This window comes from Cylas formicarius, unplaced genomic scaffold (genome assembly GCF_029955315.1).
Source record: "Cylas formicarius isolate icCylForm1 unplaced genomic scaffold, icCylForm1.1 PGA_scaffold_6__28_contigs__length_40554024, whole genome shotgun sequence".
Taxonomy (NCBI): Eukaryota; Metazoa; Arthropoda; class Insecta; order Coleoptera; family Brentidae; genus Cylas; species Cylas formicarius.
In genome coordinates, this window is record NW_026844347.1 from 31,738,702 (window position 1) to 31,754,459 (window position 15,758).

General features: G+C 34.4%; 1 protein-coding gene across 1 annotated transcript in view; it reads left to right on the top strand.

The window, feature by feature from the left end:
• The first annotated feature begins 5,533 nt into the window (after positions 1 to 5,533).
• The window catches only part of LOC132704155 (alpha-2C adrenergic receptor), a 347,733-nt gene continuing 337,508 nt past the window's right edge, over positions 5,534 to 15,758 (top strand). Inside the window, exon 1 of the mRNA XM_060673975.1 lies at positions 5,534 to 7,326. Within this exon, the coding sequence (XP_060529958.1) occupies positions 6,724 to 7,326 (603 nt within the window). The 5' untranslated portion in view covers positions 5,534 to 6,723. The remainder of the gene's footprint in view (positions 7,327 to 15,758) is intronic.

Here is a 15,758-nt window from a genome sequence, read left to right on the forward strand (position 1 = left end):
ATAAACCAATTAAAGAATAACAAGGCCCCGGGTGAGGACTCCATTACGGCGGAATGCATAAAATATGGAGGGGAACATCTAGATACTGTCATACTAGAGCTGTTGAAAAACATATGGAAAACAGAAGCCCTACCAAAGGAGTGGAATGAGGGTACCATCGTCCCCATTCATAAGAAAGGAGACCGGATGGCCTGTAAAAACTATAGAGGAATAACCCTGCTAAATATAACATACAAGGTTCTGTCAAATGTACTAAGAGGACGCATATCCCCATACGCAGAAGACAACTTAGGGGACTACCAATGCGGGTTTCGACCCAAGAGATCAACAACAGATCAAATATTCACCATAGGACAGCTCCTAGAGAAAAGCTGGGAGTTTAACAGAGAGGTTCACCAATTGTTCGTAGATTTCCGCCAAGCATATGATAGCATCACCAGGGAAAGTGTCTGGCAAGCGTTGGAAGGCATAGGGGTACCAAAAAAGATCATAAGGCTAACCAAGATATGCATAGAAAACTCTAAAGCCAAAGTTAGGGTAGGAAAGAACAACACCGAGGCATTCTCCATTAACAATGGCCTAAAACAGGGCGATGGACTTTCACCATTGCTTTTCAACATAGTGCTGGACATGGCCATCAAAGAAGCGAATATTGGCTTGTAAATATTTACAAATAAGGGCCCAGAAATGATTTTGGCATATGCCGATGACATTGATACGGTAGGAAGCAGTACGATTAAAACAAAAGAAATGTTCATGAACATAGAGAAGGAGACCAAGAAGGTAGGACTCATGATCAACGAGGACAAGACCAAATATATGTGGGCCGGACGGAGAGCAGGAAGGGGCAGAATAGGACAGAACATAACCATGGACACCCACAATTTTGAATGCGTAAACCAATTTCAGTACCTAGGAGCAGTTATAACTTCGGATAACGATATCACCAGCGAAATAAAAGCAAGAATACAAAAGGGCAATAAATGTTTTTTCGCCTTGCAGAACCTGTTTAAGTCCCGACTGATATCTAGGAACTCAAAACTACGGATATATTCGGCAGTAATCAAGCCAATCGTAATGTATGGCTCGGAAACATGGACAATGACAAAGCAGAACGAACTAGTGTTAAGACGCTTTGAACGAAGGATGTTGCGGAAAATCTTTGGACCAACAATAGATGAGAGAACGGGTCAATATCGAATAAGAACGAATGCGGAGCTTAACGACATGTACAAAAGACCGAGTTTAGTAAACGAAATAAAAGCACAAAGGCTCAGGTGGGCTGGACACGTGCAGAGATCGCCGAATGAACGTCTTGTAAAGAGGATATGGGAAGAAAACCCAGCAGGAAAGAGACCCTTAGGAAGACCAAGGCTCAGATGGAGGGACAATATCGAAGAGGATGTAAAAATCTTGGGAGTACGGAACTAGAAGGAGGTTGTGTTGGACAGGGACAGATGGAGACGAGTCGTAGATGCAGCTAAGACCCACGAAGGGTTGTGACGCTACGGAAGAAGAAGAAAACTATAAAAAATCTTCAAAAGATTTGACGAACTGAAGATGTAAACTATGAGATTTAAGTAAACTGCAGGCAAAGACCTGTCCACGGCCAGAACGGCTCAATTTCTACTGACGACATGCTAGTCGACAGTTATGGAATGAACATGTGAATGGGCAGCTTGACTGACTGTCAATTTCATACATAATCAAAATTTCTAAAATCCTTTCTTTATTTAGAATATTAATTTTTATTATATTTATTTATTATTTATTTAAAAGCAATACTGTAGAGAATGTTGCGGTTTATATGTGACGTCTTAAATAAATTAATTGATTTCCCTTTAAACTCGCTGTTTCGCTCTATCTTTCAGAAACTGGTTAAGCGATATATATGTTATTTTCTTTATAACAAGTACGATATAAAATTTCATTTTATTGAATCCACTTATTTAATGATTTTTAAATTAATTGCCTTCCCTTTTAAACTCGCTGTTTCGCTGTATCTTTTAGAAAATCGTTAAGCAACATATATGTTATTTTCTTAATAACAAGTACGATATAAAATTCCATTTTATTGAATCCACTTATTTAATGATTTTACCAGATGTTGTATCGAAACATATCTAATTCAACAAAATTTAAAAACAAACACACGAAAAAATAAAACTCCGATCTTAAAATTTTATGTCATCTTTGCTGAAATACTTTTATTGGACATGAGTTCACCATTTCCGACATTAAGAAATTACGAAGTCGCTATTATTATTATTTCTCTTTTGCCCTACGTTTTGTCTGTATAAATTGCAAGAAATCAAGTCCCACGTTAACTTAATAAAAATGATATAATTTAATTTATAATGTAATAATAATATAATAACTTGCGCAACTATTTGTTTGTTAACAATTATGGGGAAAAAACACAGTTTTTTTCTTATAGCTGAAAGAATAGTGGTGTGCCTTGATAATGCCTACAAAATAATTTGTGGTTGGAGCAAATCGGTGGACAAAACGTTATTGGGAAAAGCAGTCAAATATTACAGTTTTTTTTTTTTCAATTAGTAATCGACAATAATAGAGCATATTGAAACAGTTTTATAGAAGCTTCAGTAGAGAGCAAAATGTCTTTGGGCTATAAAAGGATACCTAAAAATTCCAATTAAAAATATTCGATATTTTTCGCATATTTAGTTTTTTAATTAAAAAATTTTAAATTATTTATTTGAGATTGACATTCGGAATTGCTACAACGATGTGCGCAACTTTAAGGCGTATTCTAGTAATATCAAAAAAGAAAATTTTGTAATATTATATTATGATTGAATTGTTTAAATCATTTTTCAAAGTTAGAGTTCATTTTTTTGGTGATGTTGTATGTTTGGTCATGAGCAAATATTTGGTATGAGTTCTGTACTTTGGTGATGGGATACTAAGCTTGCTCAATATATTAGAGGTTTTACTGCCATAACTTTTTGTTTATTTACCAATTCACTCAAGTCGTCGTTTTATAAGTATTTTCACATAACTTTGTATGACACCTTTTGCTAAAAAACATATTTTCAGATCCAAATTGAAAGAACTGTTTATTTTTAAATAATAATAATAAAAATCATTTATTGTGTACCAATTACAAACATCCATTGATATCATAATTTGACAATATATATTTTGCAAATCAATTAAGCAAATAAGATTTAAAAAAGAATGAAAAAAAAGACATAAATATGTAATAAGAGGAAATATAGAAAAGTGCACATAATGGTAGCATAGACGTAACATAATAGTAATAGTAGAAATTTTGACTTAATCTTAAATCTTAAACAGCCGATTAATCCGAGAGATTTAATATATCAATCTCACCATAATGGTTATTAAAAAGGCATATGGCATTATATCAGGGAGTTTTTAAGAGAAAATTGATAGATTAAAAATTGAATTGATTGAGAAAAATTTATGTAGAACCAAAAAAAAAAACGGCGAATTGCGAGTATATATAACTCGAAACAGTCAATTTTGGATAATTTTGCATAAGGAAATAATTTCTCCGACATTTTAAGAAGGGTAGATTAAATTTTTCTAAAATTAATGACTGCTCAGTATCTGTTGTCGGGACCAAACCATGAATTTAAAAAGTAAGAAACTTAAATAATTTTCTCTATATATTCAATGTATACCGCAGACCAAATTATCGCGTAGCACTCGAGGTTAAATCTAATATAGCTATAAAATAGTGTTAAATAAATAAATCCTCAAAAGAACGTTTGGAGTCACACAAAATGCTAGGAGCCTTGAAATATGCACATGCTTTTCACACATCCACTTCATTAAAGAAGACTGGTAAAAACTTTTTATACAAAAGTTGGGTGATTTTTTCTCTATTATCTATTCAACGTAGCAATAAAAATAAAATGAGCTCCGCAAATGTATAAAAAATTAACAACTTCACTTTTTTAAATGGAACACCCTGCTTCGGAAAAGAAAAGCTATAAGTATATTTTTTAATCAAACAGTAATTCAAATAATGATTAATTTACACATTTTCAACGTAATCACAGCTGAACACATTTTTTCTTAACATACTTGTGATTACTCTCCAAACAAAACAAGAATGCTTTCTGTAAAAGCAAAGTAAAATTATTTTGTTTTCAATTCTTTAACTTAAAATATTTTTATTTTCTGGTCTAACGTAATATATTTTATTTTTTAAATAAGAATGCGTCAAGACGATGTAAATCAGGCAAATGAGCGTAAATTCAATTTTATACTTGTGAATATTTGTAGTGATGGAAATGGTTTTTTTTAAGTATTATGAATTTTTGTAGCAGCATCTAGAATTGATTTCTTGGGATTTTCTAGACAATTAACACAAACCTTTTTTTGTCCTGGTACTTTTAAAATAAAAATTTCCTTTTCTTGTTTTCCAACCACAGTTCTAGTCTTCCACTTAATATTTTTTGTATTATCAATCTTGTTCCTTGAAGGAATATTTTGGCCTGGAAAACGTCGAAACTCTAAACAATGTTGATCAATAAATCCTATTTTGGAATTTTAAACCCGAGTTTTTTCAAAAACGGTTAAACCAAATACCGACCAACTACATATATTTTTTAATCGAGTTAAAAAAGTAGAAATACAAAAATATTTAAAAAAGTGAAATTGTTAACTTCTTATAAATTTACGGCACTCATTTGTTTATATTGGTGTTTAGAAGATAATAGAAAAAAATCATAACACTTTTGTATAAAAATTTTTTGTCTATCCCCTTTAATAAACTCTGCAGGTGCGTGTAAAAATATAAAAAAACTCTTTTCACGTTAATTTTAAATACACAATTAGGTTGTCCTCAAATCCACCGTCGCGCCTGATACCATGCGGCGGTACTTTTATTTGAGAAAATGATTTCTGTAATAAGCGACTGTCAATAATACAGTCAATAGTATGGCATGGTCAACGTATTAAGACAGACTCACAGACTGCAACGTAAATAATATATTATGTAACAAGTTCATTAGACACGAGCGGAGCGAGTTTTTAATAAACGAGTGACTTAAAAAGTTTACCGAACGTGTTGCATACTATACTTTTTCTACGACCGTTAGATTTTGGGTATATTTTCGCAAAAAAAAACACGAATACGTTCACTGGCATGACAGAAATTCAAAGCGTGGGAAATATCTCCGAAAACATTCGATTGCTCCCAAACCCGTGCGGTAAAATCACGGAAATAAAACTGACGTGGTAAAGTGACGCTTCCCGCACGCTAGATCGGTGTGTAATTAGATATTTTACAGACGGGAGCGGAAATAGTATATTATGCAATAAGTGCGGTAAACGGCATTTGACTCACGAGATTATTTGAGACGAGCGGGGCCCAGCGGAGCCAGTTTTTAATAAACAAGTGAGTCAAAAATTTACCGAACGTGTTGCATACTATACTTTTTCTACGACCGTTAGTTTTTGGATACATTTTCGCAAAACAACACAAATACTTACATGACCGTCAGAATTGACAAACTTCAAAATTCAAAGCGTAGAAAATATCTCCGAAAACATCCGATTGCTCCCAAACCCGTGCGGTAAAATCCCGGAAATGTCCGAAGTGGCTCGGATCTGTGGGAAATAAAACTGACTTAGTAAGGTGACGCTTCCCGCAAGCTAGATCGGTGTGTAATTAGGTGTTTTACAGACGGGAGTAGAAAAAAAATTATTCGGGAGTAGAAAATTGTTTCCAGCAAGTTCCGCCATACTAGCCCACACCTGTATAAACAAACCGTTTGATGACATCACCTTCAAATTATATGGTCGTAAATCTTCTAACACTGTCATCAATATATTTACCGAGTGACGGAGTTACGTATCAGAACTTTAGGCCTAACCACAATCTCTTAACTATTTGTTTTTTAAAAAATTGAACTGAGGTGGCTTTTACTTGATGAAAATCCATTTATCAAAACAAATAGGAACTAAAAGTTCAGATTTTAAAGAAATTATATATTTATACATGACAATTGTGTCTTTATCAAATGCGACAAAGACTCGGTGTCATGTCAAAATATATAATTTCGTGAAAATCTGAACTTTTAGTTCTTATTTATTTTGATTTGTTTTTTAATTGAGAAACTTTCGTATAGAGATTTTTTTCGTGATTTTCAGGGAAACAGGACGTGATGCACCGCCCCTTAACCAGTAATCGGCTACTGCACACGTCGACGTGAAAATCTGCCTTACTCCGTTGCGTTCGCGGTTTCCGAACGTTTGACCGCTTCCGCGATTGTCAATTCGCGATTATAGTTCGCAATGGTGCGGCGAAGGCAAAGGCTAAGGACGCATGCGAGGACGGCGGCGTCGCGGACCGTCGACTGGCGTCGGTGGCGCCCTTCTCTCACACAGTGTGCGGTCGTCGAGCCAGGCGGTAACATGCCCTGTGAACCACGAAGCTCGGCCGAAGACGACGACGACGACGCTGCTCCTACTTCCGGTCCTCGCCGCCCTCAACGGTGGCATCCCGACGCACACCTCGGACACACCACTCTCATTGATATTCTAAACTAGTTAGTGAACTATCAGCTTGGTTTTTCCGTATGGTTTCGTTATTAATTAACATAAGCCGATTCGTGGCACAGTTTCGGGTCAAACGGGTACTGTAAATAGTGTGATTAGGGACCAACAAAATCAACCATTGAAAAAACTTAATTCGAAATATAATAACGTTTGTAAAAAAAAAATATGGCACTCGTCAACGTGACTGTTCGGACGGCCGTTGCCATGGAGGAGATGTTGATGCTGCTGGACAATTCGACCGGCGTGAACGCTACCAACTCGACCGTGGCCGTACCACATTATCCCAGCGGATACACTCTGCCCCAAATAATCGTAGCATCGTTCGTAGTTACGCTCTTAATGATAGTCGTTGTCGTGGGTAATATGTTAGTTATAATAGCCATAACGACGGAGAAGGCGTTGAAAAATATCCAGAATTGGTTTATCGCGTCGCTGGCCGTTGCGGATTTTTTCCTCGGTTTGGTGATAATGCCGTTCTCGTTGGCGAACGAGCTGATGGGTTATTGGATCTTCGGCGCCTGGTGGTGCGACGTTCACTCCGCCATGGACGTTTTGTTGAGTACCGCCTCGATCATGAACTTGTGTCTGATATCGTTGGACAGATATTGGAGCATCACCCAAGCGGTCGAGTACTTGAAAAAGCGTACCCCTATGAGAGCGGTGTTGATGATCGGTGCCGTCTGGGTTCTATCCGCTTTAATATGCATCCCGCCGCTACTGGGGTGGAAGATGGAGAGACCGACGGAGGAGCAATATCCCAAATGTCAGGTGAGTCGATCGTTTTTGTTAGATTTCAGGCGTAAATTTGTCTTCTAGAGAGTGAGTATGGGCTTTACGGCGATTTAGGTGCGGTTACGTTCTGTAGGACCCCCCAGGGACGGTCATGGGCTCTAACCTTTTAGTTTTATATATATGAATGACAAGTTACTAAGTATAAGTTGCGTCGTTGGCTACAAATGATTATGACTGTAATGAAAAACTATATTCCGAGGATAGTAAAATTAGACATTAATTTATGATATTAAAAGAGTAGATATAACACATGGCAATGAACGGATTTTTACAGGAAATAAAAGAAATTCAACAAGTTAATGGGTGTAATTTAACTTTTTCCAGTCATTACGAAAAGAATTGCTACGAAGGTGAGCCTGTTACAAAAAATAGAGAAGGATTTAAGTAGTTGGAGTTGGAGGTTTCCAAAATTCTCCAAAACGCTTATATTAATCTCTAAAAATATTGTAAACTCTAGATTAAAAAAAGGTCTCTAAAGCAGTGGTTTTGAGTAATCTAAATTAGTGTAATTTTATTTATGGAGCCTGCTTGGATGTTTTGACAAACTATAAATTACAAAAATTACAGAATTCCTGTATTCGATTTATTTATAACCTTAAACGAAGAGATCATGTAAGTCATAAACTTCACGATATAAAATGGTGAAATATATTGAGCCGAGAAGAATCGCATTTTTTTTTCTGCACAAACCACTCAAAACTGGATGCCCCTCATAAAATTAAAAAGTGCACGACTAAAACCTGCTTCTCGTATACATCTGTTTGACTAATTCATAAATATCCTCAGATTAGCCAATCACAGAATGTTCCTCATTGCGGTTTTAATTTAATTTAAAAGAATATCTCTTACGGGAAACTACCTAGATTATTAATCAGTTCTCTATATTTAATATTATTTTTTTATTGTTAATAAAGGCGGTTTTATTTATTTATTTAATTATACAAGCGTTCTTCACACTTTGTTCACCTATTATGTATTTATTAAACCATGATCATTTAAAGACTCTAGAAAACAAAATAAAGTAATAAAAATGCCCTAAAGTACAAAATAATTTTTAATATAAAAAACGGTATGCTTCCAAAAAAGTTGTTGGATCAGTTGGCGCTGGAGAAAACATATTTGTTAATTAATTAATAAAACTAGTAATTTTTGTCAAAAATAGCTTATAAGGGTCTGGTAAATTACAATACTCGCTTGAATTTTGATTATAACAATCGTCCACATAATTTTTGCAGTAATTAGAAAATAATGTAGATAACGCGATTTAAATGTGAAACTTTAGCTAAATTAATCGTTTACTTTTAAAAATTTTCATCACCTTAACCTTAATATTGTTTTCCTTCCAACAATTCCAATATCATTGATATGAAAAAAATTTAAAAGCAAACACAGGAAAAAATGAAACAACATAAAATTCAAGTGTCATCTTGGCTATAATACTTGTGTTCGTTTATATAAATGCACCATTGCCGGTATTAAGAAATTAAGGAGACGAAAGCAATTATTTCACTATCTCGGTCTCTCTTTCCCTCTTTCCGTTCCTTTTTCTGTATTTTATATAAATTGCAAAAAGAATCTCGTGTTAACTTAATAAAAGGGATTCTAATTAAATTTTATGGTTTAAACTTTTTGTCGGGAATCTTTTATTTAATAAATTGAATTTAATCAATGTCTTTGTGAAAATTAAAATGGAAATTTGATAATTAAATCAATTATATTAAAAAGTCAAACTAGTCAACAAGAATCGACAACGGTGACATGTATGCTCCAATCTGGGCAGTTATAGTGACGTATTCAAAAATGATCCGTATGTCTCAGCTACATTACTACCATAACCATAAATAACGATTTCAAGACTGAAAAAACAGAATTTCTGTGTCAATTTACAACATCCAGTAATGAACTAGATAGACTTCTTGGACTAGAATAAATGTAAGTTTGTGATTATTGAATCTAAAATGGAAAAAACGGTTCTACAGCTTTACGAGTATTTTTTTGTGCAGAACGTTTGAGATTGTAAGATTTTTTCATCTTCTTATCGCTCTCTTCCACCAGAATATGACTAGATAGTGTTGGCATAATTTTAAGCGTTACAGGTGACTCAATCCTTTGAAATCTTATAGAAACGAAGATGAGCATTTCTTGAAAAGTACTTTGATGTCTATGAGTTTTCCCGTTTCTATTCAAAATCTAGAAATTTAATCGCAAATAGATTTCATCTCCCTTAGATCGTGAGATAAAACAATGGGACCCCAATGTTTCTCAAGTCGCTAATTTTCATTCGTCTCACCGATCTCTGAATACGGCTTCTGATGGGGGGACGAAATGGATCTTTTACGCAAGGGCGAGATAAGAGAATGTAATTATTTAAATAAGTCCACTTAAAGGACTCAGTCGTAAGGTTTTATGCGCACTACCTTGTTATAAGAAGCTGTTAATGCATTTAAGCGGGTTTATTTTCGTGTTTTGATCAATGATCAGATTATAATTAGATCGTAAAATCACAATATCTGAGAACCAATGACATAAAAAAAAGTAATTTATTTTTTATGTTTATTAGCATAGTTGAACAATATCGAGAGATTTGATTAACATTGCCATTCTTCTCTTTCAGCATTAATTTTTTTCACTTAACTCACTCACTTGTAATTTTAAATTTTCCACCTTTGTATTTGTATTTTTGTGTCAGGTTTTTTCTTTTCCGTTGAAGAGGTTCGTTTCTGTCGTCTCTGAGAGTCTGCGAACTTTTAAAAGTATACCATATCTTTTTTGTTATTATTTTCACTTTTTTTCATTTTAGTATATTCTCTTTAAAGCTCTAATTAGAGCATTGTAGTATTTTCTCTTTAAGCTGATTTATTAGAATTTATCTTTTGAGCAAGATACCGTAACGTTGTTCGATAAACCGAAATGTTTCGTTTCATTAATTTTAAGCAAATCCAGTTCGAGCTGAAAATTTATATCTGCTCTGAAGGCATATGAAATGTATCTTTTATTCTTGGATAAATGTCGGTCTCATAACTTATTCAGACGGTTCTAAAAATACACCCTACCGATGGCTCATCGTGCGAGATTCCTTCTTTTTATAGAGTGATTTCAAAAATTTAAATAAAGGAAAGCAAAACGCTTGGTTGTGCAAAAATTAATATACAATCTTTGCTTGGCAGACCAGAAACTGATTCTTAGATTTGTTGAAAAATCACTATTTCCAAAGTTGGATTTTACTTACGTGGGGTTTTTTAATTTTTTATATTGTATTGTAACCTTCATGTGTAAACCTCTATTTTTATAAAAAGCAGCTTGAAAATCATTTCCTGAATAACGAGGCGACTTGGCGAAAAAATTGAATGCTACGCTTTTACTAATATACTCAACATCGTACATTATCAATAAACTAACAAGGCAAGTGGTCAAAATTATAGTTGAATACATGAGATCGTGCCAGAGACTTTCTTGAGTCACTGAATGGTGTCGCGTGACGCATTTGTAAACAATTCCCAGTTGTTTCGAAAATACATTAAGCTAGACGTTTTGATTATGTAAAGTTAGGGATTTGTTTAACGGAAAAGTAAACCGTTCTAAGTTTTATATGCATCGTCAAATCGATTTATTGTAACTCGAATTTTCCAAATATATATTTTCTGATTCATTTCTAAAATGCGGAAATATTACGTGTGGATAATAATTAACTAAATTGAAGTTTTTTGGTTGTTACTGATCATAAAAGGGTAATATATTTTTCTAAGCAGTTAGTTACTTTTCCAATTTTTCATTAAAGAAACAGGGTTCGTTAAATGATTAAAAATTGTATATTTAGTTAGATGCATATTGTCCTGAAACTCCCAAAATTAACAGAATTGGAATATCTAAGAAAAACCAAAAATTATTTCGTTGATTTCCCTCCAAGCAGATTTATTTCAAAAGCTACAACAAAGTGCTAGTGTTCAAAATGCCTTTTCTAACGAACATTGAAATTTTATGTACATTTTAGAATAAAAAATAAAACTAAGCTAACTACATTGTTAGTACTTTACATCTAATTGATGTAATAAGCAAATGATCTAAAGGAAACGTAGCTAAGCAAAGCAAACACCCACAAAATTAAATATTAAAAATTGAAAACCATTTTCTTAAATCTCAAACCATTTCGACAGATTTTAACTCGAAATTAAGAACATTTATATTTTCAGTAGTTTTTTCTAGAAGAAAGTAACAATAGACATGAAGTACTAATAGTAACATAAATAAAAATGCACACGCACACAAAACATTATTAAAAATTGTTACTCTCTATAGACAATACAACATGAATACGCTATTTTTCCTTTGTAAAATTGGAATTATTGCTAGGAGGCTGGTTTATTTTCTAAATAAAAAATACATATTTAGAGTTACAGAGAAACAGAAAAAAAATCGTGGCAAATAATTTTGGTTAGGTTTGTTACTTTCGAAAAATCGACGAAATCGAATTTGTCGAAAGTTTCTACGCTCGTATAAAAATTTTGTATCTAGGTAGATCCTAGGGGACAACCATTGGTACAGAACTGATCGTCGTCGAAGACAATTTTTTTTTGTCTGTCCGTTGGAGCTACAAAATTGAATTTTGCCCCATTTTTAACCCTCCACGAGATACATAAGCTTATAAGGAATGGCCTCGATCCGAGACCGGCATCCATCTTTTTTCGCGATTTTCGACTGTTTTTTGAACCTTGCTATGAAACACGACAAGTGTCCGAAATTTCAAGCAAACGACTTCATATTTGGCACATACATGCAGTTTTGCCCTGTGAGGGACCATATTGAAAATGGGGGGGCTGGGAGTCGGGAAATATTCTAAAAAAATAAAAAATCGCGTGTGCTAGGCTCGACAAAAAAGATCATTTTGCAAAATCCGTTCACGAGGCCAAATAAATTCTTGAACCAGGAGACGCATAAGATACGGTTCCATAAACCTATATTCTTGACAATTTTTCAAGAATATACAGGGTGCGCCACAAATTCAAAAAAACTGAAAAATGGGTCCCCCTTTTATTGAAAAGTGGTTATAACTGAAGGACTATGATTCAGATGACACTTTCTTTTACATTGCGATATAGCCCGTATAGACAGCTAAAACTTTTGTATTTAAGGTTTTCACTTATTGTACAAGGTGTTCCCGATAGTCCTTGCTAAATAAGAAATATGTTAATTTTCCCAACTTTGCAGTGTCCACATTTAAACAGTAGAAGTTAAGTGCAATCAAATTTTACCAAGTATTTTTTAAAATTTTTTGAAATTTTTGTTTTGGTTATTTTGGCTTCCAGAAAAATATGTTTTCCTCCATAATGGTCCACCCTATCGGCAAATTCTTTAACCAGCAGACGCGAAAGATCCAATGCAATAACATTTATTTCAGGCATTTTTTCGATTGTATACTGGGTTTTCAAATGATAGGCAAAAATGTCAAAGGCCTAGAAAATTGTTCTTTTACGGAGTAAATTATTAACCGAAAATCAAAAATCGTAAAAAATATGGCTAATCGGTTCAAACAGTGTCAAACAGCGATGACGTCATTGATTATTGCGGTTTCAGAAAAAACTTAGTTTATCGAAAACCATTTACTATTTTGGAAAAATTCTTGAACCAGTAAACGTGGAAGTTCAAGGGCTATGGAGGTTATAATTTTTTCAATTATGTACAGGGTGTGTCAATTATAGGTAAAAAAATTTAAAAGACCCTGAAAATTGCCGTTTTAGTGGATAAATTATTAGACGTAAAAGAAAAACTATAAAACATAGGATAATTTGGTCTAAACAGTATCGAATATTGTGTCAAGAGAGAGAGTTTCAGGTTTCCGTCTATCATAAAGGGTGCTCGAGATACTTGGAATATTATCATTGGAAATCGTTATTACTTGTACAATTTTTGATGTTTATCCAAGTTTGTCGTCATTTTGAAATTCGGCGATAAGTAAATGACGCTTTATACAGGGTGTACATAATATAATTACATCGATTTTGCGAAAGTTCCGTAGTGGTCCGCAGGAGCACGATAGAAAGACAGTGTGTCCCTCTAGGACAAGAAACCGCGAAGCGCCACCTTTTTAAAATAAAAAGCTGCTTTGCCCCGCCCAGCTACGATTTTTCGAAAGATTACTTCGCCTTCTTTTAATTTTAATTATTATGTGTATCTTACTTTATGAACCGCAAGCCTAGGCCGAAAACTTTGGACAAATGCTCTTTCATTTTTCAAAGAAACTTCCACTGGCTACTGCAATACTTTTTACAAAACTCCTGGATCCCTCCTGCGTCGAACTTGCGACCTCTTTGATTCAAATGGCGTAAAACTAGTTTCCTTTCCTATTTTTAGCGAAGGTTGCCGTATAAATGGATATCAAAATGAGCACTGCTTTGGCGAGACAATGTCGTCGTCCTTGGCTTTGGGACAAAAATGCATTTTCGACGTGCGTTTCGCGTTAAAACCGACATTGTTACATTCTTCATTTCACTCGTTCAGCTACGACCAATGCTAGGAATTTAATTGCTTTTGTCAATTAAACTGCGGTCTACGGTGACGAACCAAAATCAACTGCGAATGTTGTCGATTTAATATGTATATACCTGCCTACGTAAATACTGTTTTAATCTGCACACTTGAATGCCGCAGATAGCTGAAATTAATTATAGTGTTAGTTTATTCTGGGCTCAATTATTAATGATGCACCAACTCTCACATAACTCGTTTATTTACGTTAAGGCAAAATTAAAATCGATGCGTGGCGATTGTGACGACAAACATCAGTCCGCCATAATTTATCGGCATTAAAATGCCGGCTAAAAGTGCGGGAGAGAAATATCAAGCGGGTCGCGTTTTGTAATTTATATTTAAATTTTTTGTATCGAAGCTTAATCGACAACGTTTGGCATGACCCGGTAATTTTCGCAGCTATTGACCGATTCGCCGTATTCGGGGACTAATAAAACTAAATAAAATATTTTTACAATTAAAATATTTACGGCGATGCTATTGAACAACGGGAAATAAATGTAATTAATAGTTAGCTGATGAAAATTTCAAATTGTTTGGATCTAGTGTACCTAATACACATCAATTTCTTCTTTAAAGGCCCTTTTTCATTGGTTCCAATAAATGGCTACTTATAATTCTTATCAATCTTATCTAATGAGACAAATTTTTGGAAAAACATCCAAGCGGACATATACTTTTTACAAAACTTCTGGATTCCTCCCCGGCGGTTCTTGCTGAGTCGAACTTGCTGACGTTTCGTCAACTTAACAAAGATCCTACATCATCTATGGAACGCAACCTTAAATCTGTTATTAAGGCATTTTCTTTATCAGACTCCGCGAAAAAATCTGTCACCCCCATGACTCTAAAATTCCTCCTCTCTGCGGACTCCCAAAGATCCACAACCCAGGATAACCCCTTCGACCTATTGTCAGCACCATGGCCTTCTAATATATTCTCTAGCAAGGTATCTAGCTTCCTTATTCAAACCCTTTGCAGGAAAAACTGATAGTTTCGTATTTAATTCCTTTCACTTCATTGAACAATTAAAAAGCATTACATTAGATACACAAGATATTCTAGTTGGTTTCGACGTAAAATCCCTCTTTACCAAAGTACCTATTCCTGAAACTCTCAACATCATTTCAGATATATTAAAATCCGAGAATCTGGAACCAAACCTTCTCACCTTAATTGAAAAATGCTTGTCTGGAACATGTTTTTCTAATAACGGTCAAATTTTTGAACAAACGTCGGGAACAGCTATGGGTTATCCACTATCACCAGTCATCGCGAATATATTGTTGAAAGCCTTTGAGAAGAAAGCTCTTGACACCTTTCATCTAAAACCAAAATTATGGAAACGCTATGTCGATGATACTTTTGTTATTTGGCCTCATGGTCAAGAATCCCTAGTAAATTTTCTTAGACATTTAAATTCTATACACCCTAACATAGGTTTTACCATTGAGTTGGAAACTGCCATTCATAGATATTCTAATCAATCGAAAATCAGAACTCACATTGGGTCATTGTGTTAACAGAAGACCTGCGCACACAGACCGATGCATGGTCACATCATCATCCCGCCTAAAAATCATTAGTTTACAGAGCCGTAAAGCTATCTCAGCCCGAGTCACTGAACCCAGTATTAAAATTTTCTTCTCTCTAATAATTTCTACATTAAAGATATTAAACGTTACATCACAAAATACACTTCACCACAATTTTCGAATAGCATTGAGGCCTAAAACAATCCTACACTTGCCACTGTGGCCCTTCCTTACATTCAAAACCTCACTGACCATATATCAAAAGTTCTAAAGAAATATAACTTCAAAAGTAGATTTACCACTTGACCAAAAATCTCTCAGCATCTTAGATCCGTCAAAGGCAAAATT